Here is a 27,008-nt window from a genome sequence, read left to right as displayed (position 1 = left end):
TTCTAGCAGCAGTGGGGTCCACGAACCCCGCCGGGAGTTAGTGAACTAGGTCTCCTAGCGTCCTGGCCGGCCAGCCACAGCCTGCCCGGAGTTGGACTACATTTCCCAGAGCCACCGCGTCCCGAACGCGGCTTCATTTCCGTTTTTTCGCGCGATTTGGGGACGTCGCATGGGGAGAGGGCTGCGTCCCTGGAAGAGTTTGGCCTGGCTCCCGCAGGGCGGGCGAACCCGAAACCGGGCAGGGATTCCGGACACCAGATCCTGGGGCCTGAACTGCACCCTCTGTCGAGGTATGTCCGGAACGCCAGGGCGGAAACGCTCCGAGGAAGCGTCACTGGAATTAACGTGTGTGGCCGTGTCTCCTGCTGGTGTGTGTGTGTGTGTGTGTGTGTGTGTGTGTGCGCGCGCGCGCGCGCGACAGGCAACCTGGTATTGGTTACCGTATCGGCGAATGGGCGTGTACTACTGTGGTTTTGTGTGTAAGGGTTTGTGTGAGTGTGAGTTGTTTGTGACTCTGAGGATGTGGTAGTTCTGCTTTGACTGTGTTCCTGACCGCGTGCTTACCTGAGTGGAAATGTGCTTATGTGACAGTATAATTGTGTGTGGACCGTTTGTTCAAGACTGCGGTGTGCGACAGTTTTGTGACAGGCTGTTTGGAAGTGCTTGTGTTACTTTGATGTTGTGTGTGTGTTACTGGGGTTTGGCTGTGACTTTGAGGTGTTATGACAGTGTTTCTGTAACACGATGTTTGTGATTGCTTATTTCCTCGAACTGGTACTTGCTTGTGTTTTTTGACTATCTGATTGAATGACAGTGAAAAGAGTAAGTGCTGTTGTGAAAGGTTGTTTTGGGCTGTGTGTGTCCCCAGCAGGGTGCTTGTATGTGCTTGAGTGATGTGTATGTTCGGTGTAGGACTGGATTTTCAGACTAGATGGTCAGACAGTGTAGCGTTAACTTGGTTATTGTGATTGGCTGTGAGACTGTGGAAATGTGATTGTGTGTGACTCTGTAAGTCATTTGTATGTTTCATAGCCTGCGACCTTATGGAAGTTTAGCTGGGTACAGAGGTAAAATTGCTTCTTGGTATTTCTGGATTCATTCTGGGGCTGAGTCTGCCTGTGGATCAAGAATCTCATGTGGGTACCTCGCTGGTGATCCAGTAACTAAGACTCCCTGATTCCCATCCAGGGGTCCTGGGTTCCATCCTTGGCTCGGGAATTAAATCCCGCATGCTGCAACTAAAGATCCTTCATGCTGCAACTAAGACCTGGAACAGCCAAATAAATAAATATTAAAAAAAAAAAAAAAAAAGGGAATCCCATGTGGTCCTCTGAGGATGACTTCTTTCTCTTTTGATCACAGTGATTCATTTCCCCTCTTTTCACACATTGACTGTGGCGCTTCATTTTGCATATTTATCCTTAGTTTGCTGTGGGATTTAAGATGTAACTTCCCTACTGCTTGCTGATGTCCTCTCACCTTATAACCTTCAGGGTTTTGAATGCAGAAAAATGCCAGGAAGGAATAAATCAGAAATTGAACTCCTGATTCAAGAATATTAGTTATTTCTAAAGCACAGATCTGGTCTTGAGATGAGAATTTTAGAACTGATGGCACCTTCAAGACAGGTCACTGGGAAATGTAATGGAATTCCAGGAGTGGGAATACTTCCAGAGAGTGTGCTAGAAGAGTCAGTCAGAGACTTGGGAAACTGTACACTCCACTGCAGCACTCTTGTCTCCAACAGACAGCTTTGAATTCAGAAACATTCTAGCCCAAGATGGCTGCGATCTTGGCCCATATAGTGCAGAACTGTTCTAGTCTCCTTCAGATTTTCCTCTATATTAAATGAGGGGTAGTAATGGGGTGGGGGTTCTAATTTAGAATATACCCTCAGAAAGGCCCAGTATCTCATGTTTCTTTTTTTTTCCCCTCTGAGAGTAGCACCCAGAGGAAGGAAGAATGACTGTTGTACAGTCAGAAGCAATCTTCAAGGTGTGTATATGTTTCCTCTTTGTTTCATGAAATGATTTTATTTTTTCAGGACGTAAAATCTTTTCTTTTTGAAATGTCCCACCTAAGCCTTCTCAAATGATGGCGAGGCCAGGCCATTTTCTGTAGACTGGGAGCAAGGAATATATGTGCAGTTAATCGTAATGGATGCTTCCTGTTGCTGCTAAGTCACTTCAGTCGTGGCTGACTCTGTACAACCCCATAGACGGCAGCCCACCAGGCTCTGCCGTCCCTGGGATTCTCCAGGCAACAACATTGGAGTGGGTTGCCATTTCCTTCTCCAAAGCATTAAAATGAAAAGTGAAAGTGAAGTCGCTCAGTTGTGTCCAACTCTTCGGGACCCCATCGACTGCAGCCTACTAGGCTCCTCCGTCCATGGGATTTTCCAGGCAAGAGTACTGGAGTGGGGCGCCATTGCCCTCTCCATGAATGCTTTCTAGAAGTGGTTAAATTGAGGAAGAAGGACCTTGAGATCCATAAATTTAAAAAGGAAGAGCTCTGTTGTGCTATTTCTGACATAGCAGCATTCTTTTTTAACTTTTTTTGTTTATTTTTCAGAGATACACAAAAGTGTAATGAACTATCATATGCCCACCTTAAAAGTTATCACTTGGTAATCTTATTTCAGTTATTCTGCCTTCAATTCACAATCCCTCCTAATTTGCCTTTTTTCTTCTTTGTCGTATGGGTTATTTAACAACACTTTATTTAGTTTTTAAACATTTTAAGGATCTTCCAGATGTTTTTCTGCTACTGATTTCTAATTTCATTCCATTATGTTCAGAGAATATAGTTCATATGACTTGAATCGTTTTAAATTTATGAAAATTTATTTTATGACCCAGAACGTGTGGGCTCTCCTATAAATGTTTGGTGTGCACTGAAAAAACTGTATTCTGCCACTGTTAGGCGTAAGGTTCTATTAATACTTGCTGAGACAGATGGATTGGTAGTGTTTAAATCTATGTGCTAAACTCTGTCGCTTCAGTTGTGTCCAACTCTTTGCAACCCTATGCACTAGAGCCTGTCAGGCTCCTCTGTCCATGGGATTCTCCAGGCAAGAATACTGGAGTGGGTTGCCATGTCCTCCTCCAGGGGATCTTCCCAACCCAGGGATCAAACCCATATCTCCTGCATTGCAGGTAGATTCTTTACCCCTGAGCCACCAGGGAAGCCCCCTTAAATCTTCTGTACTCTTATTGAGTGAGTTGGATTTACCTCTTTTTTTTTTTTTTTTTGGATTTATCTCTTTCTCTGTAATTTCTATCAGTTTATGCTTCATTTATTTGGAAGCTCTATTATTAGTTACATAAATATTTCAGACTATATGTCCAGATGTTGAATTGACCCCTTTATCATTCTGAAATGGTTTCCTCTGGTAATATTCTTTGCTCTGAACATTTAATTTATCTGATATTTAATATAGCCACTTCAGCTTTTTTTCATTAATGTTAGCATGGTATATCTTTTTCTATGTTATTTTTGTTCAGGTACTAAGTTATGTCTGAGTCTTTGTGACCCCATGGACTGTAGCATGCTAGGCCTCCCTGTCCTTCACTATCTCCTGGAATTTGCTCAGATTCATGTCCATTGAACTGGCTATGCTATCTAGCCATCTGTCCTTTGCCGCCCGCTTCTCCTTTTGCCTTCAATCTTTCCCAGCATTAAGATCTTTTCCAGTGAGTTGGCTCTTGACATCAGGTGGCCAAAGTATTGGAACTTCAGCATCAGTCCTTCCAATGAATATTCATGGTTGATTTCCTTAGGATTGACTAGTTTGATCTACTTGCAGTCCAAGGGACTCTCAAGAGTTTTCTTCAGCACAGTTCCCCAAAGGCATCAATTCTTTGGCCTCAACTTTATTTAAGGTCCAGTCTTTTTCTGTACTTTTAACCTATTTGTGTTCTGATAAAGTGCATTTCTTGTAGGCAGCAGTTAGTTGGATCTTGTGTTTTTATCCAGTTTAACAATAGGCATCTTTTAATTGGAGTGTTTTTCCTATTTGTATTTAGTGTGGTTATTGGTAGTTTGGGTCAAATCTGTCATCTTGCCATTTATATTTGTTCCATCTGTTCTTTCTTTTTCCATTTTTTTTCTGCTTCCTTTTGGATTGAGAGGAAGAGTTTCAAAATAACAAGGTCAACATTTTCACTAATCTTATAAATACAGAAAACAGCCCAGACTTCATGTAGTTCAACAGGACATAACCCACTAAAGGATCTATAATCAAATTCTGTGTTTTCAAAGTCACCTATAATAACACCTTTCTTATAGGTAAACCATCAACTTGAGAGACACAGGCTCCTTTGTTTCACCTTGTTTTCTACTTTTAGGGATTATCTTCCCACCACTTTGATTTAATTTTGTTTTAAAATCACATAAAATGTTTACATATTCCTAAAATCAAAACTGTAGAATAAGGTGAATTTAGAGAAGTCTAGCATCCGTTCCTGTCCTTTTCACCTTGTTTCTTCCCTCTGTAGATAACTCCCTGGACTTACCTTTATTCTACTTTTCTCTCAAGTGATATATATATATAAGTGTATGTGTTTGTATGTATCTGAAGTAGTGATAACATTTTGTTTTCCTTTATGTGATGTTAGCAGCCACTGATAATCTTTCCTTTAGAATCCATTATTTTTTCAGAAGTTACAGAATATTATTTAATTCTATCATTTCTTCTGCATTTATTAGCTGGGATACTTCTACAAAGGGAACCATCCTGTCATCAGTGTCTTAGTTACTCTGAAGTATAGCTTATGCAAAAAAAGTAGAATACGGAATTCCCTGGTGGTCCAGTGGTTAGCACTTGGTGATCTCACTGCCCGAGCCCAGGGTTAGTCCCTGGTGGAAGAACTAAAATATGGCAGAAAAAAAGTAGGATGAAAGCTTGATTTTACATCTCATTATTTTTCAGTATCTTTCAAAATTTATCCTATATTTTTCTTTTAAATTATCATTAAGAACTTGTCAATTCAAATATGTTTGGTATGTTCAGTCTGTAGCAGTTATTCTTATTAAAACTTAAATTATCTTTTATTAGTGGGATCCTCTTTACTACTTCTGATTTGGCTCCTTTTGAATTCCTTATGATGGCTTTTGGAGTCTTTGGTAGATTCCGAATTTTCTGGTGTAACAAGATGTTCTCGGCCCATCTAATACATTTTCCTGTGTTAAATATGAAATCAGCCACTTCTGTATGGAGCTGTGGTTCCTTTTAGTGGTAAACTGTTTTAATAAGACACAATTAGGATAATAGTTTTCATTGCTTCTGGTTGTTATTGCTTGTAGGTTTTTATAGAGCTGGTTACATATGTATTTTTTAAAAGGAGAAAAATAGATCCTGAGTTTATACTGATATTTCCAATGAATTTAAAGGTTATAGTTTTTCTTAATTTTTACATTTGTATCTCTTTTTGTACTCTAGAAATCTTTATTCTTAATAACATTAAGCTAATCACATATTTGCTTCATTCTCATTAATATACCTGATATATATATATACACCTGATATAATTATTTCAGAATGTGAATGTTTTAGTAATAACAATGCCAATATCATTAATAACAGTATAACTGCTGAAAAACAGTTTCTAGTTATTTCATCTGTAGGTTATATTGCACTTAGAATCTAATGTCAAATGTATACATTTTAAAGTTCCTTGAAATAAACACTTCCTTTCTGTGTTTAGCATGCTAGTATTATGAACAGATAAGTTTGTTTCAATTAGCTTTTGGTTCTTAGGGATTTTTTTTTCCAGTTTGATTTAATTTTGTCTTATATGAAACACAGTTCCAAAGTCAAATGGAGTCTATTTGATATTTTACAATTTTTTGTGTGTCTGTGTTAATGAGAGATATTGAACTGTAATTTTTTTTCTTGTAATATTTTTGTCAGGTTTGGTATTATGGATTTTTTTGCCTAAAAATATAAAAAAGAATGTTTACTCTTTTTCCTACTTTCTGAAAAAGTTTATGAAAGAATAGTACTATATCAGCCTTAAATGTTGGTAAAATTTACTGGTGGTCATCTGGGTCCTCTCTGTGGACAGGGTGTTTTGTTTTGTTTTACTGAAAATTCAATTTCTGTAATATATATGGGGCAGTTTATTTTTTGTTTCTTCTTGTGTGACTTTTAATAATTTGTCTTTTAAGGTATTTGTCCATATTATTCATATTGTCAAGTTTGTTGGCATAGAGTTGCATTATCCTTTTAATGCCTGTGAAGTCTGTAGTGTATTCTCCATATTGGTAATTTCTTTTTCTCCATAGACTTGCTGGAAACTTATCAATTGTATTAATCTTTTGAAAGAAAACATTTTTTACTTTGTTGATTCCCTATTAACCCAGTTTGGATTTTAATGGATCCATTTTGAATCCATTGTGGATTTTGTGTTTATTTCTTTATTTCTTTTCCTCTTACTTTGAGCTTCATTTGTTGTTTGGCCAGCTCCTGAACATGGGAACCTAAATCACTGATGGTATACCTCCCTTTTTACCTATCATTTAAAGCTATCAATTTTCCTTTAAATACTGGTCTTGCTACAGCCCACAAAATTTGCTGAGTTGCAGCTTGTGGAATCTAAATTCCCTGACCTGAGATTGAACCCATGCCCGCTGCAAGAGAACCATGGAGTCCTAACCACCAGACTTCCAGGGAAGTTCTAATAAGTTGTGTTTTCATAGTCACTCAGTTCAGTCTATTTTCTGATTTCCTGTGATTTCTTCTATGGGTTATTTAAAAGTGTGTTTAGTTTGCAAATATTTGGAGTTTCTACTAGAACTCTTATTGTTATTTCTGATTTAACTGTGTGTGAACCAAGACCAGAAAATATACTCTGAATGGCTCAAAACTTAAAATATTTTTAGTACTTTGGTTGTGGTTATCCTAAGGGAGTTGTAGTCCAGGACTCAGGCCCCCTCGCCAGTCATGCTCTTACACACACCTGCCTGTCTAACCCAAGTGCCTCCATTATAATCTCTCTCTCTTTTTAAAGAATACATCTAAATTATTTATTTATCTGGTTGTTGCCGTGCACAGGTTTTCTCTAGTTGCAGAGAGCTTTAGTTGTGGCGCTGTGCGTAGTTGCTCTGTGGCATGTGGGAACCTTCCCAGACCAGGGGTTGAACCTTTCTTTGTCCTGTGCACGGGCAGGCAGATGGTTATCCACTGAACCACCAGGGAAGTCCTTCAGTACCTCTTTATCAGGCACCTCTGCCAAGAGTTCCTTATCATGGATATGGAGGCAAACCTTGATCCTTTTTCTCCACTGTGACTTGGTACTCAATACAGCAGTAGGGGAGTCAGCACTTTCTCTTGGTTAGCCTCTTGCTTATACTAGCTGATTAATAAGTGATTAAAGATTAAAGGCTTGACTGGTACTTTATTTTGGCTGTTGTCTTCCTCAGCTTTTCTAACAACTGGCAGCTCAGCTCGCTCTAGCACATCTCAGTTTTTGACAGTTGAGTGTGATGTTCTTGACAGGTGGGTATGATAGCAATTGTATCACAGTGCCTGATAGTTTTGAATAAATCTTCTATATTGTTACTAATTTTTAAAAATCTTTGTTGTATCAGTTACTGAGAGATGTTAAAATTTCCAAATCTGATTGTGGATTTGTCTATTTCTTCTTTTAGTTCTGTCAAGTTTGCTTTCAGTATTTGATATTTTTTTGTTAAGTCTCTACACATTTAGGATGGCTATGTTTTCTTGATAAATTTATCATTTATTTCCAGTATTACTCTTTGTCTTGAAATCTATTTTGCCTTATATTAATATGAGTACACAAGCTTTCTTATGCTTAGCGTTTGTATGATATATATTTCTCCATTTAACTTTTAACCTATCTGTGTCTTTGTATTTAAAGTGTGTTTCTTATAGATAGCATATAGTTGGAATCTGCTTTTTGTCTTGTTTTGATATTGTCCTTTTATTGAAATAATTGGATTATTTACCTTTAAGGTAAGCAAAATTTAGTTTAAACCTGCCAGAAATGGGAGCATCCAAATATGTCTTTTAAGAAAAACTTGGCACTTTTTGGAGTTTAATTAGTTCACTTAAATTTGTGTCGTTAGCTCTGTGATGAATTTTTAATTGTGATTTTCATTTCACCAGAATTCTCCTTTATTGTTATGATGGGCACAGTTATCTATTGCAGCTGGAAGAAGTGGAGTTTCTAATTATTTGTTGAGCACCTGTATCAGTGATTCTCCGTAGAGGCAGTGACTTTTCTGCAGGGATGTTTTAGAAATATAACTGGGTGCTTGTCAGTGTTAAGATAACTGGACTGAGGGTGAAGGCTTCTGGCTTTTGAAAGACTGAAGCAAACCATGAATCTAGATCATAGGTTTGACAGCTTTTCTGTATGGGGCTGGACAGTACATATTTTAGGCTTCATGGGCCATACGGCCTCTTGCAGCTCTCAACTCTGCCATTATAATGTGGAAGTCACCAAAGACAGTATATAAATGAGTGAGTATAGGGTATAGATGTATTTCAATAAAGCTTTATTTTAAGAAATAGTTGGTGGGCATTAGTTTGCCCAACTTCTGATCTAGATGTCCTGCAGTGCACAACAAAAAAAATTATTCAGTGACCTGCAAAATGAGGACCACAGCTGGGGGCGGGGTGGAATGTGTTTATTATTTGGGTCTAGAACCTCTCACATACTTTTCAAATTGTTCAACTTTTCTCTTTTACTATTAATTGTATAGTTTTACTGTTAGCTAAATCTTCCAGGAATGCTATCATAGTTTGATTGATAAAAGATTGTACTTTGTTTTATTCAGAAATTTACTGAGTTTTAAAAAAACATTTTTAAAAGTTACAGCACTGGTGGTAACACTGCTTGTGATGTTTGACTTGCCAATTATCACATACTTGTAGAAGTCTCTATTTGTAGTTAATGTATTTCCTTGATTCTACAGACACAGACACACACATACACACACATATGGCCTTTATTTTAAAATGTCAACTATAAATAAATGATGTCAACACATGTTTCCTGTGGTTGTAAGCATAAGTATTTCACTGTGCCTTCTGTGTTGTTGTGTATGATCATTAACATATTAAAATGTAACAGGTGGGCATTATCTCTATTTTTGGTACAAGTTAGTGAAGTCACTCACTTGTGTCCGAGTCTTTGCGACCCCATGGACTGTAACCTGCCAGGCTCCTCTGTCCATGGGATTTTCCAGGCAAGAGTATTAGAGTGGGTTGCCATTTCCTATACTGTATATGAATGTGTCTTATTGCCTACAAATTTCATTTTAGAAACAGAGAAGTTGTAAATATTTTCTTTTGTATATTGAGAGAGCATTGAGTTTGACCAGGGTAAGAGCCGTCACCTACCTGTATCTCCCCTGCTTAGGGTGTATTTTGTGGATAGTAGAAAGAGACAGGAAGAGGAAAACAACAAAGATAACTCTGACTTATCCATATGGAGCTTTGTACAAAGCATGGGCTCATGGTTTTGTTTTTTCCTCCCCAGCACTACCTTTTCCAGACTGTGCTTCTCTAAAATAGGAATCTAGAAGATGATCAACCATGTCTCGCAGCTCTAAAAACCATGGCTCAGGTAAACCAGTACCCTCTTTAAATAATCACTTTTTTACAGCGTATGTGCATGTTTGCATTGCTTAGTCTGAAAACTTCATTCCTGACTCACCCCACTCAGGAATGCGCTTTCCTGTTTGTTCCATTGTTATAAGTGATAGTGTTTTCCCTAAATATGCCTTTCCAATCTAGTTTGTACTCACATACTTAAGCAAAAATCCAATGAGCATCTTTGACTGAGAGCACTGATATAACAAAGTCAGAGACACAGAGATGTTTACACACCACACAGGGGAAAACTTTGAAATTCTTAGACATAAGTTTCCTGGTTAGACAAGGTAGGATTTGCTCTTGACTAGGCTTAGTGTCTGTACTTAGCAAGACCTCATGCTTTGTGAGCTTTTAAGATTAGCAGCATGATTAGGGATTGAATACAGAGGGATCAGGGATCTACTGGGAATCCATGATTGACCAGTACCAATAACATGGTCATTTTGAGATTCAGCATGTTGGGCTAATCTTGAATGTGTAAGTTTAGATTATCTATACCACCTTTCTGTTGCTTAGAACAAGGAAAAAGGTGAGTTTTTTTTTTTTTTTCTTTTCGAAAGGTGAGTTTTTTAAGTGATGAATACTAACAAGAAAGATCATTATTCATATGATGATGCTGTTGAGACTTATAAACTCCCAAAGTAAGAAATGCTTACGAGGTTTTTATATAACCTAAAGTGTTTAATGATGCACACTTACTAAGTCAGATATATGCTATGTACATGGAGCTATTGTACAGCCTATTTTAAGTATTTATTAAATTGTTGGTAATAGGCAAATGCTTATGATGTAATATTCTGATATTAATATAATGAACCTGAGGTTTCAGTAAATTATCTCATTTTATACAAATCTTATGGAGATTTTATAAGATTTTACAGAAAAATTTACCAAATGTTTTTCCTTCTTACATGGAGAAGAAAGAGAAACTTTTATTTATTGAGCATGTATGGCATATAAGATACATGTTGAACAGGGTACTTTGTGTGTTATTTCTTTTAATTGGGATGTTGCATTTACTTTATGAATTTCCAGATTTATGTGTATAATGAGATATTCTATATGCAGCAACATAGATAGATACTCTATCTAAAGCAACAAGCATAAAAAGAAACTTGAGAAGCACCAATTTGTTTAGTGTCTCATCCATGTAAAAGACTGCCCAGCCAAATTGCTCTGTTCCCTTCTTTGTAGAGAGCTCTCTGTCATCTCCCCTTCCATTAAAAAAAGTGTGTTCTTTATTTTCACAACTACTATTATGTTTCTGTTTCAGAGATCAGTGATGTTCAGGGATGTTGCCATTGACTTCTCTCAGGAAGAGTGGGATTGCCTGGACTCAGCTCAAAGGGATTTGTATAGAGATGTGATGTTGGAGAACTATAGTAACTTGGTGTCACTAGGTAAGAACATCTACCCTAGTATTTCAGGATCTATCTTTGGAATGGCTGCTTTTGTTTCCATTATTTCAAGGTTGTTTTTAAGTAATTAACTGCATTTTGTATTATTCTCAAAGGAATAGTTTTAAATTGCTAGAAGTAGATTGGATAGTTTCATTCAGTTCAGTTTAGTCACTCAGTCGTGTTCAATACTTTGTGACCCCACGGACTGTAGCACATCAGGCCTCCCTGTCCATCACCAACTCTTGGAGTTTACTCAAACTCATGTCCATCATATCGGTGATGCCATCCAACCATCTCATCCTCTGTTGTCCCCTTCTCTTCCCTCCTTCAATTTTTATCAGCATCAGGATCTTTTCAAATGAGTCAGCTCTTCGCATCAGGTGGCCAAAGTATTGGAGTTTCAGCTTCAACATCAGTCTTTCCAGTGAATATTCAGGACTGATTTCCTTTAGGATGGACTGGTTGGACCTCCTTGCAACCCAAGGACTCTCAAAAGTCTTCACCACCACCGCAGTTCAAAAGCATCCATTCTTCGGCCCTCAGCTTTCTTTCTTGTCCAACTCTCACATCCATACATGACTACTGGAAAAACCATAGCCTTGACTAGACGGACCTTTGTTGGAAAGTAATGTCTCTTCTTTTTAATATGCTGTTTAGGTTGGTCATAACTTTTCTTCCAAGGAGCATGCGTCTTTTAATTTCATGGCTGCAGTCACCATCTGCATTGGTTTTGGAGCCCCAAAAAATAAAGTCAGCCACTGTTTCCACTATTCCCCCATCTATTTGCCATGAAGTGATGGGACCAGATGCCATGATCTTAGTTTTCTGAATGTTGAGCTTTAAGCCAACTTTTTCACTCTCCTCTTTCACATTCATCAAGAGGCCCTTTAGTTCTTCTTTGTTTTCTACCATAAGGGTGGTGTTACCTGCATATCTGAGGTTATTGATATTTCTCACGGCAATCTTGATTCCAGCTTGTGCTTCAACTAGCCCAGCATTTCTCATGATGTACTCTGCATATAAGTTAAATAAGCAGGATGACAATATACAGCTTTGACGTACTCCTTTCCCTATTTGGAACCAATCTGTTCTTCCATGTCCAGTTCTAACTGTTGCTTCCTGACCTGCATACAGGTTTCTCAAGAGGCAGGTTGGGTGGTCTGGGATTCCCATCTCTCAGAATTTTCCACAGTTTGTGGTAATCCACATAGTCAAAGGCTTTGGCATAGTCAATAACGCAGAAATAGATATTTTTCTGGAACCCTCTTGCTTTTTTGATGATCCAATGGATGTTGGCGATTTGATCTCTGGTTCCTCTGCCTTTTCTAAATCCAGCTTGAACATCTGGAAGTTCATGGTTCACATATTGTTGAAGCCTGACTTTGAGAATTTTGAACATTACTTTACTAGCGTATGAGATGAGTGTAATTGTGTGGTAGTTTGATCATTCTTTGACATTGCCTTTCTTTGGGATTGGAATGAAAACTGACCTTTTCCAGTCCTGTGGCCACTGCTCAGTTTTCCAAATTTGCTGACATATTGAGTGCAGTACTTTCACAGCATCATCTTTTAGGATTTGAAATAGCTCAACTGGAATTCCATCACCTCCACTAGCTTTGTTTGTAGTGATGCTTCCTAAGGCCCACTTGACTTCACATTCCAGGATGTTTGGCTCTAGGTGATCACACCATCATGATTATCTGGGTCATGAAGATCTTTTTTGTACAGTCCTTCTGTGTATTCTTGCCACCTCTTCTTAATATCTTCTGCTTCTGTTAGGTCCATACCATTTCTGTCCTTTATTGAGCCCATCTTTGCATGAAATGTTCCCTTGGTATCTCTAATTTTCTTGAAGAGATCTCTAGTCTTTCCCATTTTATTGTTTCCCTCTATTTCTTTGCATTGATCGCTGAGGAAGACTTTCTTATCTCTCCCTTCTGTTCTTTGGAACTCTGCATTCAAATGGGTATATGTCTCCTTTTCTCCTTTGCTTTTCACTTCTCTTTTCACGGCTATCTGTAAGGCCTCCTCAGACAGCAATTTTGCTTTTTGGCATTTCTTTTTCTTGGGGGTGGTCTAGATCCCTGTCTCCTGTACGGTGTTGTAAACCTCCATCCATAGTTTCATTGGGCACATTTATCTCCTCTATCCTTTAAATACAATTGCTTATCTTCCTTCTGTCTTCCTTGATGATTAGGGGAGAGAAATGAATTCTGGGACACTTGCAGTATTGCCAGAAAAAAGTAAGCTATGATTCATTGTTACAATTTAGATCTTTCAAAGCAACTATTTTTTAATATATTTTTTAATAACTGTTTTTTAAATAGGTGCAGAAATGTATGGTTTTTCTGACAACAGAAGAGCTTATAATTAATATAGTGAGATGGAGGATCAGTGAATTTTACTAATTATTCAAGTGAACACAGTCCATTACAAAAAAATTCTCTTATTTGTGTTCTTTAGTTGAATATCATATTTTAAGAACTGCATATTTTACAAAGAATGAATATGCTAGAACTGCCTTTTATTGGAAATTAACTCAGGAAGAACCTGTGATTGTCAAAGAAAGTTGATTTTTTTCCTATAGCAAAATAAGGAACAGAGCCTATATCAATGAGAACTTTATTTTATTTTATTTTCAATGAGAACTTTAATAAGTGATTTTCCTATGTAAATAATGACTTTGGTCCTTGGACTGTTGAAGTCACTAGCATATAATTGTCTCTTGCCTCTTCCCTCCCCTTCCCCCGCCCCATAACAACCCTTTTATATAAATTTGAGGGTCAGTTACTTTCCAGACTTTTTTGTATTTAGATTTATTGTCTCCATTTTAAAAAATATGTTTGTTTATTCAAAATATATTTATTTATTGGGAAGACTATTCTCTGCCAATGACTGTAGTAGGCACTGGAGAAATAATGATCTAAACAAGGATCCTATTCTGCTGAAACTTACATTCTTGTGGGAGAAATACAAGAAAATAAGGAAACAAAAATATGTGTGTATATGTATGTGTACATATATTTATTTAATAAATATAGCAATTGCAGGTAGCAATAAAGAGTATGAATAATGGTAAAGTAGAATAGGCAAATAACTAAATGGCAAATGGAGGGGTGCATTATTTTAGGTAGATTTTGGAAAAACCTCTCTAAGAAAGTAGTATTTGAAGAAAGACTTTACCTAAATAAGGGCGTGAGTCAGGGGGAACAGTATTTCAGGTAGATGGAGTATTAATAGTAACTGTAAAGGGCTTGGGGTGGGCATTAACTTTGTAGGAAGAATAGGAAAACATTTTATCTAAAGAAAAGTGAATGACAGAGTAATAAGAAATATAGTTAAGGAATAGAAAAAAAAAGAGTTGACATTTTATTCTCTAAGGTGATGCCCTCTGAATCCTGGCCGAAGCAAATGCATATTGTCTCTGAAGCAAAGTAAAAGGGCTTTAAAATTCTCACAAATTAAGATCAACAAAAGATGAGCTCACAAATATCATCAAACTCACAAGGAAACAGGTCACAGGTGAGTGATAGATAATCTAAGGAAACAACAGATTCTGTGGCAAATGATTCCACATATTGGAATTTTTAAATGTAAGTACAAACTAGTGGTGAAATATTCAAAGAAATAAACTGAATCACAAAAATGACAAGCAATAAAAGGTTTTTATAAAGGAACAGATTTGGAGGAAAACTCTAAAGCTTCTGTTTAGTTCTTTTAAAAAATATTAATAATCATTCTAAGATTGATAATTTGACTGCATGGAAATTATTCTCTTTATAAAAAGACATAAAAGATAAGCCTTGAATTTGGTGGAAGATACTTGCAATGCATATTCAGAAGAATTAAATTAGTATGTGGAGTATAAAAATCTTCTATAGATGGTTAAGAAAAAGGTAAAAGACATTTATAAACAGTTCAAGGAAAAGGGAATGCATATAGCCAATAATCATGAAAAACTTTAACCTCATTAGCAGTCTGGAAATGCAAATTAAAACCAGTGAGATAATTGTTTCACACACACTAGATTGGCAAAAATTAAGAAGTATGACAGTATCAAGTGTTTACAACTATTTAAGGCAGAAGTATTATATACCTCATTATTCACAATAGCAAAAAAATGGAAGTGACCCAAATGTCTGTCAGCTGAATGGATGAATAAAACTGATATACCCTTATAATGGAATATTAGTCAACAATTAAAAAAGAATGAAGTTGTGATACATACAACATGGATGAACCTTGAAAACATGCTAAATGTAAGAAGCCAGACACAAAGACTATTTTTATGATTCCAGTTACATGAAATGTCCACAATAGACAAATCCATAGAGAAAGAAAGTGTACTAGTGGTTGCCCAGTACTGGGGTGGGGGCTGGGAGGTGAGGGTGGATAGAAAAATGAAAATGGGGAAGTTGAAAATGGCTGCTAATCAATATGGGGTTTCTTGTTGAAGTGACAAAAATGTTATAAAATTTGATTGTGATGATTGTTGCACACACAACTCTGTGAATATAGTAAAAACTGTTGAGTTGCATGTATGCTAAATGAATGAACTGTAGGTATATGAATTATACATGAGTAGATCTGTTTCTTTTAAGAGTTCTATACCTTACTGATGTTGGTATCAATTGGCATAACCACTTTGGAAAAATATATAGAAATTATTTCCAAACTTATATACACTTGGGAAATAGCAGGGGTCCTTTTAAAATTTCAGGTCCCAAGCCACACCCCAGACCAATTAAGTCAGAGTACAGGACACTGATATTATTTTTTGAAGGTTCCTTAGGTTGTTCAAATAAATGTTCTGACATGTTTGGTAACTACTGTAATAAGATATTATCTGAGAATTTATTTTTTATATTTAAGTGTTATTGTCAGTATGAATATGTTTGGATTTATTTCTCTCCTGTTGTGATGCTTTTGGTTTACTCTTTTTTTTTTTTGAGTGTGTGGCATGCAAGATCTTAGTTTCCCAGCAGGGATTAAACCTGTGCCTTCTACAGTGAGAGCACAGTCTTAACCACTGGACCACCAGGGAATTCCCTTGGCTTACTCTCTGATCTTCTTTGATTCCTTTTAAAATCTTTCCTTAATTGGGATGGGTAGAGTTATTTTTTTAAGTCCATTTCTTCCCTTGTTTAGTTTGGAAGACATATACCATTTATATGCTCTTACTGGTTATCTTTAATTTTTTATCACATGTACTTTATTCATTTTAATAGAGATGCAGTTTTGTAGTTTTCAGTAATTGTAATATTTGAAAAATTAAGCATTTTAATGGAAGGTTAAATATTTTACTAGATATTAATTGTTTTAATTAATAATAAAACATAGTTATTCTTTCTACATATAATATTTGGTTTGCATACTGCTTTGCAGAGGTCTTGTAATAAACTATATGCCTCACTCTCATACATAGGATTTCAGTGCCAACAAGCTAAAAATCACACATATAAAGGATTGTTCAGCTCAGTTCAGTTGCTCAGTCGTGTCTGTCTCTGCAATCCCACGAACCTCAGCATACCAGGCCTCCCTGTCTATCACCAACTCCTGGAGTTTACCAAAACTCATGTCCATCAAGTTGGTGATGCCATCCAACCATCTCATCCTCTGTCGTCCCCTTCTCCTTCTGCCCTCAATCTTTCCCAGCATTAAGGTCTTTTCAGATGAGTCAGCTCTTTGCATGAGGTGGCCAAAATATTGGAGTTTCAGCTTCAACATCAGTCCTTCCAATGAACACCCAGGACTGATTTCCTTTAGGATGGACTGGTTGGATCTCCTTGCTGTCCAAGGACTCTGAAGAGTCTTTTCCACCACCACAGTTGAAAAGCATCCATTCTTCGGCCCTCAGCTTTCTTTCTTGTCCAACTCTCACATCCATACATGACTACTGGAAAAACCATAGCCTTGACCAGATGGACCTTTGTTGATAATGTAATGTCTGTGCTTTTTAATGTGCTGTCTGCTGCTGCGTTGCTTCAGTCATGTCCGACTCTGTGCAACCCCATGGACTGCAGCCTACCAGACTCCTCTGTCCATGGGATTTTCCAGGCAAGAGTACTGGAATGGGTCGCCAATGCCTTCTTTGAATATGCTGTCTAGGTTGGTCATAACTTTTTTCCAAGGACCATGCATTTTTTAATTTCATGCCTGCAATCACCATCTGCAGTGATTTTGGAGCCCCAAAAAATAAAGTCAGCCACTGTTTCCACTGTTCCCCCATCTATTTGCCATGAAGTGATGGGACCAGATGCCATGATCTTAGTTTTCTGAATGTTGAGCTTTAAGCCAACTTTTTCACTCTCCTGTTTCATGTTCATCAATAGGCTCTTTAGTTCTTCACTTTCTGCCATAAGGGTAGTGTCATCTGCATATTTGAGGTTATTGATATTTCTCCCAGCAATCTTGATTCCAGCTTGTTTCATCCAGCCCGGCATTTCTTGTGATATACACTGCATATAAGTTAAATAAGCAGGGTGACCATTTACAGCCTTGACGTACTCCTTTTCCTATTTGGAACCAATCTGTTCTTCCATGTCCAGTTCTAACTGTTGCTTCCTGACCTGCATACAGGTTTCTCAAGAGACAGTTCAGGTGGCCTGGTATTCCTATCTCTCAGAATTTTCCACAGTTTATTGTGATCCACACAGTCAAAGGCTTTGGCATAGTCAATAATGCAGAAATAGATGTTTTTCTGGAACTCTTGCTTTTTCGATGATCCAACTAATGTTGGCAATTTGATCTCTTGTTCCTCTGCCTTTTCTAAATCCAGCTTGAATATCTGGAAGTTCACGGTTCACGTATTGTTGAAGACTGGCTTGGAGAATTTTAAGCATTACTTTACTAGCATGTGAGATTAGTGCAATTGTGCAGTAGTTTGAGCATTCTTTGGCATTACCTTTCTTTGGGATTGGAGTGAAAATTGACCTTTTCCAGTCCTGTGACCACTGCTCATTTTTCCAAATTTGCTGGCATATTGAGTGCAGCATTTTCACAGCATCATCTTTTAAGACTTGAAATAGCTCAACTGGAATTCCATCACCTCCACTAGCTTTGTTCATAGTGATACTTCCTAAGGCCCACTTGACTTCACATTCCAGGATGTCTGGTTCTAGGTGAGTGATCACACCATCGTGATTATCTGGGTCATGAAGATCTTTTTTGTACAGTCCTTCTGTGTATTCTTGCCACCTCTTCTTAATATCTTCTGCTTCTGTTAGGTCCATACCATTTCTGTTCTTCATTGAGCCCATCTTTGCATGAAATGTTCCCTTGGTATCTCTAATTTTCTTGAAGAGTTCTCTAGTCTTTCCTAATCTATTGTTTTTCTCTATTTGTTTGCATTGATTGCTGAGGAAGGCTTTCTTATCTCTCCTTTCTATTCTTTGGAACTCTGCATTCAAATGAGTATATCTTTCCTTTTCTCCTTTGCTTTTCGCTTCCCTTCTTTTCACAGCTATTTGTAAGGCCTCCTCAGACAGCCATTTTGCTTTTTTGCATTTCTTTTTCTTGATCCCTGTCTCCCGTACAATGTCATGAACCTCCATCCATAGTTCATCAGACAGTCTGTCTATCAGATCTAGTCCCTTAAATCTATTTCTCACTTCCACTGTATAATCATAAGGGATTTGATTTAGATCATACCTGAATGGTCTAGTGGTTTTCCCCACTTTCTTCACTTTAAGTCTGAATTTGGCAATAAGGAGTTCATGAACTGAACCACAGTCAGCTCCCAGTCTTGTTTCTGCTCACTGTATAGAGCTTCTCCATCTTTGGCTGCAAAGAATTTAATCAGTCTGATTTCGGTGTTTACCATCTGGTGATGTCCATGTGTAGAGTCTTCTCTTGTGTTGTTGGAAGAGGGTGTTTGCTATCTACCTTGAAATGAATTGATGGCTGCTGTGGCAATGAGTAGAAATTTATAAAAAGATGTGAAATTGACATGTCTGTGTCAAATACACATTTCATTTTCACAAAATTTTTATCAGGATTGTACCAGCAGTGTGTGACTATACTCTTTTTCTACACTTTGATCAACACTGGATAGTCATGACATAAAAATGTGTCAATTTGTGGATAAAAAATTAAATCACGTGTACTTATGATTACATGAGTTTAAATATTTTGGGAGTATTTCTATTTTGGTCATTGAATCATTACCATTATTGTTTGTGTCACTTAACAAATACATACTTACGAAAGGTGACAATATCTCCCTTCTCCCAGGACAATATAAAGAATGTTAGAATACTTTCATTTTGATTAATCTTTCCTATCTGATATGTTATTGTTGACTAATATTTTAGTTGTTTCCTTTAACCCCCCACACTGGGCATTAATTTTGTTTTATTGTTTCAGTATTTGGTTGTAGATTTATTCACATGATTATCCTTTTATTTGCACATTGTTCCTCTTCCATAATACCTTCCTACTGGGATTGTTTTTTTTATTATGAAATATATTAGGCAAGACCAATTATTAGTAAATACTCTTCATTTATAGTTTTGCTTCACCTTTATTTTTACCTGATGATTTAAGTGGGTATAGAATTCTATACTGACAATTATTTTTTTCTCAGCGCTCTGAAGATATTATTCCACTGTCTTCTGGCTTCTGTTGTTGCTCTTGAGAAGTCTGCCATCTGTCTCATTGTTGTTCCTTTTGTAAGTAATCTGTATTTTCTCTCTAAGATATTTTCTTAAGATCTTAATATAATTGATTATATTGTTTTCTTTCTTTATTTCTAGAACTTTGTCATTTTCCCTCTCCTTTAGATCTTGTCATTTCTTCTATATATTCTCTTCCTCTCATTTTGATTTTATATTTCCATATATTTCAAGCATTTATATTACATGTATCATTTAATAATTACAGTTCCTGTGAGGCCAGTCTAATTCTTCAGTTTCTTGCAAGCATGGGGCTCTTGTGTAATGATGAATTATCCATAGCATTTTTTCATTTCATAGAGAGTCTAAGGCAAGATAAAAATGTTCCTTGTCATTTTCCTTTGAGGTCAGATGGATCTTTTTCCTTTCCTTTCTCTGTAGGCCTGGACAGTTCTGATTTTGTGAAGAGAATCAGTGCCATTCCTTGACCTTTTTGTCTCTTGGGTTTTTTCCATATCGTTAAGAGACAGGCAAGTGAAGTCAGCAAATGTCCCGAGGGTAGCTGTGACTTCAAAGCATGCTAACCTCTGGCTTCTGATGATCTCTTCATTTTGCCCGCTTTGGATCTCCTTTACTTTTTTTTAACTGTGGCATACTTGTAAAAGGATGTTTGTCATATATTACCTAGCATTTCTTGGTGTTTTGGTGAAATCTGACCACTGTTCATATACTTGCAGTATTGTGTCCTTCTACCTTTGAACATACTATATCTACTTTTCTTTTTATGTCCTCTGTAAAGTTTCATTGCCTTTTTAAAAGATCTTGCACATTTCTTGGTAAGTAATTTCCCTAGTACTTCATAAATTTTGTTCATATTATAAATAGGAATATTTTGTTCTGTGAAAAAATTCATAGCTATAAATACACATACATAGATAGAGTGAAATATTCATCTCTATAAATGGATAATAGCCTTACAAAAATATCTAATAGTTTTTCAGTGGATATCATTTTGGATTTCTAGGTTGATAATTTGCTCTCCACATATAATGTATGATCCTTTTCTATATGTACCATTAAAAGAAAACTAAACAGTAGAAGGAGCGGAGTATTTGAGTATATCACATTTTGAAAACAGTTATTTTTGTTTTTCAAACTAATTGGGGGTGCTTCTAATGTTTAATTTAAAAATTTTGTATTAAATATGTTTATGTAGGTTTCTGGTAAATACCCTTAATTAGGTTAAGGAAAAGCCATTTGGTCTTAGAGTTTCTAATACAGTCTTAAAATATATTTTCTGATGTTGAACTATTTCTGCGTTTGTAGGATAAACCTTATTTGATAATGATGTGATGATGTATTAGTCCTTAAGTACACAGCTAGATTCTCTGTTGCTAATATTTTAATTTTGAAAATTTACCTGTGTTTGTTTGTGATATTGGATTGGTTTTCCTGAGCTTTCTTTGCCCAGTTTTGTTACCTGAGTTCATTTAATTTTGTAAAATGACTTGGGTGGATTTCTCTATTTATACGTTCAAAAACAGTTATATGTAATTTTGCCAGTAATACTGTCAGTCATCAGTATCTACTGCCTTTTAGGAGCATAGGCATTGAACTCAAATTTTAAATTCTAATGTGGATGTATATTCAGATTTTCTATCTTCATGGGTCATTTTAAAAATTATTTTCATCCATTTCATTACTTTTATAATTTACTATTGAGTTATATATAGTTTTTTTGTCATAAGCACTTTTGAATTCCTTTGGACTTGGGGGAGTTAAGGTCTTTTCTTTTTCAGTGTTTTGGATTTGTGCCCAATCTGATTTTTTTCCTACATGTCAAAGTTTTGTATCATGTATTGGTGTTGGCAAATAATTAACTTGTTGTTTTGCTAGCCATTTCTATTCTTTCTGCATTCTAGTTTACTTGTTTATTGATTTTTAGATAACTAATTGCTTTATTTCTCTCTCTCCTTCTTGAGTTGAACCTTAATTCTCTTGTTTTTAATTATTTCTTGTTTTCTAATAAATGGATTTAAGGCTGTAAGTTTTCTGTGGTACATTAGCTGAATCTCATGGGATTTCACACAAGGTTGCTCTTGGTATTTAGTTTTAAATTGTGAGTTTTAGTTTTCTTTCATTTTCCTTTTATAATAATCATATGAAAGTATCTTAGTTACATTATATATTTTTTGCATGCTTTTGTAATTTCTAATTTTATTGTAATGTGTTAACATGTCATTGGTTTTACCCATCTACCCATCTTATGTTCCAGTCTACTCTGTCTTTATTTCTTGTCTGTTTATATTAGGTCCTAAAAGGGGGAAAGATACTGTTTCCTTCTACTTACACAACACTTTTGATCCTAGATGTGTGAATTTTCCCATACCAAGCAATTCTCTAGTTCTTGGTGGACACCAACTGTGTATTCTACAGTTAACTCAGTTCTGACACTAACTCTGCAGAGTAGTACAGACACCACAAGTTAAGGGTTCAGTCCAATAAGATTGAGCACCACTTCAGATGACAATTCCAAGTTCCAGGTTGGCACAGGTACTTCTGACTGACTGGCTATAAATCAGGGTTTCTCAGTGGCTATAAATCTCAGGTTCAATAATTTGCTAGAATGGTTCACAGATCTTAGAGAAACATTGACACTTAGCAGTTTATTATAAAGGATACAACTCAGGAACAGCTAAATGAAAGAAATGCTTAGTTTTTACTGTTTATGTTGGAATCAGCCTATCAATAATCAATACTGTGGCCAGACCAGCCCTTGTAGTTCTTACGATGATTGCAAGTAAGTATGTATCAGCAGTATGTATCAGGAAAACTTTGAGAAAATAGAAGTTTATTTACTTACAGGACCTGGAAATTACATAGCACATCTGAGGCCACACAGTGAGGTTGTTAGGGAAGAGAATGCAGGAGAGAAAAAGAGAGCCAGCCAGTAGTACACAGGCATGCTTGTGAGCCTGGGGTTCTGCTTTAACTGGGGTTGAGGATTTCACAGGCCCATTCATTAGTGAATTTAAAAGGTGGAATTGGGAGTCTAAAGCGTGGGAAGATAAAAAAACAAGTGGCCCAGATGGTCAATTATTGAAATCAACTAAGGTCTCTAAAACAAAGGAGCTTACTGTGGGGATGCAGCCTGACTCAGCCTGCCTCTTTACCTAGTTGTGTGGCTGACAGCATGTTTATTGGTCCAGACATGCTTGAAATGAATGCTTTGACAATCAAAGTTTAACTCATACTCTTGCATTACAGGAAAAAAAAAAAAAGCCAACTGTAAGGCTTATACCTTAGGAAGGTATGGAGAAGAGTTGCAGAGCTTCCATATCCTCTCTTTTAGCACTTCAGTGTATTCACTGAGTCAGAAGCTCTCTGAATCCCTTCTGTTAGGGTTTTTCATGAAGGCTTCATTAAATAGACATGATTGATGAACTCATTGGCCATTTGTAATTAATTCAACTTCCAGGGGATCTTCCCGACCCACATCTCCTGCATTGGCAGGTGGGTTCTTTACCACTGAGTCAGCAGGGAAGCCCCAGCAACACATTACTGTGGCATGAAATCAATTTAGTGGTTTTTGATTCTGTGTGAGAGAAGGTGGAGTAGAGAGGAAAAAGATGACTAAATAGTGTAGTGTAGAATAGAATAGAAAACAGAATAGGTATTGTTTTATAAAACTAAATATATATCAGGTTCTGATGTGAAAGGTAAGTAGTACATCATATTTGAAAAACACTGAGGTTACTTCCTATGGATATTATTTCCATATATATATTTTCATATACAGTCTTTGCTACTATGGAAGTTCTTTTGAAATGACAACAGAAATTTTTCTCTTACCTTTCAGACTTGCCCTCAAGGGGGGCAAACAAGCTCTTATCTCCAAAAGAAGACATTTATGAAATAGAATTATCCCAATGGGAAATGAGTGCCAGACTTGAAAACTGTGATCTTGAGAACTCCAGTTCCAGAGATTATTTGGAAGTCAAAGGCACATTGGAAAAGCAACAAGAAAATCAGGAGGAATATTTCAGTCAAGGAATGATCATATATGACAAAATGTCTATTTTCAACCATCATGCTTATTTATCTCAACATTCCCGGTGTCATTCTACTGAGAAACCCTATAAATGTAAGGAATGTGGGAAGGCCTTTAGACGAGCCTCACACCTAACTCAACATCAGAGTATTCATACTGGTGAAAAACCCTATGAATGTAAGCAATGTGGGAAGGCTTTTAGTCGTGATTCACAGCTCAGTCTTCATCAGAGACTTCATACTGGTGAGAAACCCTATGCATGCAAGGAATGTGGGAAGGCCTTTACTCAGAGCTCCCAACTTATTTTACATCATAGGATTCATACTGGTGAAAAACCATATAAATGTGAAGAATGTGGGAAAGCCTTTATTCGAAGCTCGCAACTCACCCGACATCAAAAAGTCCATACTGGGGAGAAACCTTATGAATGTAAAGAGTGTGGGAAGGCCTTTACTCAGAACTCACAACTTACTCTGCACCAGAGACTTCATACTGGTGAGAAACTCTATGAATGTAAAGAATGTAGGAAGGTCTTTACACAACTCTCACAACTTATTCTTCATAAGAGAATTCATACTGGTGAAAAACCCTATGAATGTAAGGAATGTGGCAAAGCTTTTATTTGTGGCTCACAGCTTTCTCAACATCAGAAAATACATAATGGGGAAAAGCCATATGAATGTCAGGAGTGTGGAAAGGCCTTTATTCGTGGCTCATTGCTTATGCAACATCAGAGGATTCATACTGGTGAAAAGCCCTATAAATGTGAAGAATGTGGGAAGGCCTTTATCCGTGGCTCACAACTTACTCAACACCAGAGAATTCATACCAATGAGAAGCCGTATGAATGTAAGGAATGTGGAAAGACCTTTAGTCATGGCTCACAACTTACTCAACATCAGAGAATTCATACTGGTGAGAAACCCTATCAGTGTAAGGAATGTGGAAAGGCCTTTAATCGTGGCTCCCTCCTTACCCGACATCAAAGGATTCACACTGGTGAAAAACCCTATGAGTGTAAGGAATGTGGAAAGACCTTTAGTCGTGGCTCAGAACTTACTCAGCATGAGAGAATTCACACTGGTGAGAAACCCTATGAGTGTAAGGAATGTGGGAAGTCTTTTATTCGTGGCTCACAGCTTACTCAACATCAGAGAATTCATACTGGCGAGAAGCCCTATGAATGTAAAGAATGTAGAATGGCCTTTACGCAGAGTTCACATCTTTCTCAGCATCAGAGGCTTCATACTGGTGAGAAACCCTATGTATGTAATGAATGTGGGAAGGCCTTTGCTCGTGGCTTACTACTTATACAGCACCAGAGAATTCATACAGGTGAGAAACCATATCAGTGCAAGGAATGTGGGAAGGCCTTCATTCGTGGTTCACAACTTACTCAACATCAGCGAATTCACACTGGAGAAAAACCCTATGGATGCAAGGAATGTGGGAAGGCCTTTAGTCACGGTTCTCAACTTACTTTACATCAGAGAATCCATACTGGTGAGAAACCCTATGAATGCAAAGAGTGTAGAAAAGCTTTTACTCAAAGCTCACATCTTTCTCGACATCAGAGAGTTCATACTGGTGAGAAACCATATCAGTGTCGGGAATGTGGGAAGGCCTTTACTCGAGGTTCACAACTAACTCAACATCAAAGAATTCATATCAGTGAGAAATCTTTTGAATATAAGGAATGTGGGATAGACTTCAGTCATGGTTCACAAGTTTATATATGAATTACCTGATGCTTGTAATTAATATAGAGAGCCTTCTCTGGTCATTAATTCATTATCATCAAGAATTCTTAAAATGTGAACATGTAAACACATTTGCTTCATAAAATTCAGAATCAGTGAATTTGTATGGGGGAAAGATAATGCTAATGTAATCCATGTAGAAAAACCTGTCATGACTGGAAACCTATTCAACTTTAACAAATTATAATAGACAATAATTCTCTTCATGTAAATACAGGAAAACTTTTAGCCATAGACATATGTCTTTTTCAAAATTATGTTGACTGTTTCAGTTGCTTTTCTTTGTGATGTTTAACATGATAATTAACTGCTGCTTTGGTTTACTCAGTTATCAGATAGACCTAAGAAGAATACCTTCCTTATAAGATTCCCAGAAGTATTATATAAGTTATTAAATGTAAGGTTCTTAGACCAGTGCCTTCAACATAGCATCTTACAAATATTAGCTATCATTATATTACTCGTGTTATTTTAGATAATTTGCACGAGAAGACATTTATTAGTATAATGAATATTGAGAAATCTTTCATTAGCACTGAACCTTGATTATTTGAGAGGAGGGCACTGTATGCTGTAATGAATACAAGAATGCTTTCATTTACATCTTATCCCATATGCTATAAGAGGAAATTCATAATGTAAAAAAGAACTCTGTAGATTTAATCAGTGAATCGTTGAAGAGATTTGAATTGTAACAAAGTCCAAAAGCTCATATTTTCTGCCATCTCTGACCACTAGGTAAGAGTGTTACTTAGAAAGGGAAAAAAAAAAAAGGATAGCCAAAATAAATCTTTCTACTAAGAAATTTTTTAAAATTTGAATGCACAGCTTTTGAGTTAAACTAAAAAAACTGATATTATAGGCTATTTTGCAATGAAAAATGATGTGAGTCTGTATCAGAGACTATTTCCCTACCCAAATTCATTCTTTTTTCTCCAGTAATAGAATTCTTGGCTGAAAAATTTCTCAGCATCCCTTGCAGATCTATAAGCTGGAAGAAGTGTTTGTATGAATAGGACATTTAAGAAATAATTTCCTCTTTTGCACTTTTTTGTTTCACTGCCTACAATGTGGATATTTAAATCTGCAGCTCTGACAATTCTGTAGGAACTTTGAGAATGGTATCTGAGTATTAAGGATGATGGAGCAGGATTACATACAGAACATGTCTGCACTTATATTGATTTTATGGAACAGCCATACCATTTTGGGTCTGCCTGCCTTCTGTATTTCTTTATATAAAATTAAACTTGTTTGTTGATGCTGTTGTCATTTTGTTATTGGCACTAAAAATTACAATGGATATAAAAGTTTGTACCTGAAAGTGGAATGCTGTGGGTAAAAGAAATCTCAAATATGGTATTAACTTAGGGTGATGGGTAATGAGGATATATGCTCAATTCTGGCTGGAGAACTGAAATGAGCAGTCTCTTTACCATCTTACAAGAAAGGTCTTGTACCAATTAAGGCTTTAATGTTAGAGGAAATGGTAGGAGTGACTCAGAGTGTGTGTGTTGGGTATTTTTTGCTGCTTTCTTTCAGTAATATCCTGTGTAAGATACC

At 36.7% G+C, this 27,008-nt stretch overlaps 1 protein-coding gene across 1 annotated transcript; it reads left to right on the top strand.

Moving 5' to 3' along the window:
* LOC136161194 (zinc finger protein 420-like) lies at positions 1–26,706 on the top strand. Its single transcript, XM_065925808.1, is given in 6 exon segments — positions 1–290; positions 1,945–1,995; positions 9,507–9,593; positions 10,896–11,022; positions 23,494–25,190; positions 25,192–26,706. Coding segments are annotated over 4 exon segments (1,974 nt in total). The 5' UTR covers positions 1–290; positions 1,945–1,995; positions 9,507–9,584; the 3' UTR covers positions 25,333–26,706.
* The last annotated feature ends 302 nt before the right edge of the window (positions 26,707–27,008 follow it).

The sequence above is a fragment of the Muntiacus reevesi genome, chromosome 2 (genome assembly GCF_963930625.1).
Source record: "Muntiacus reevesi chromosome 2, mMunRee1.1, whole genome shotgun sequence".
Lineage (NCBI taxonomy): Eukaryota > Metazoa > Chordata > Mammalia > Artiodactyla > Cervidae > Muntiacus > Muntiacus reevesi.
This window is presented reverse-complemented; position numbering and strand designations above follow the sequence as displayed.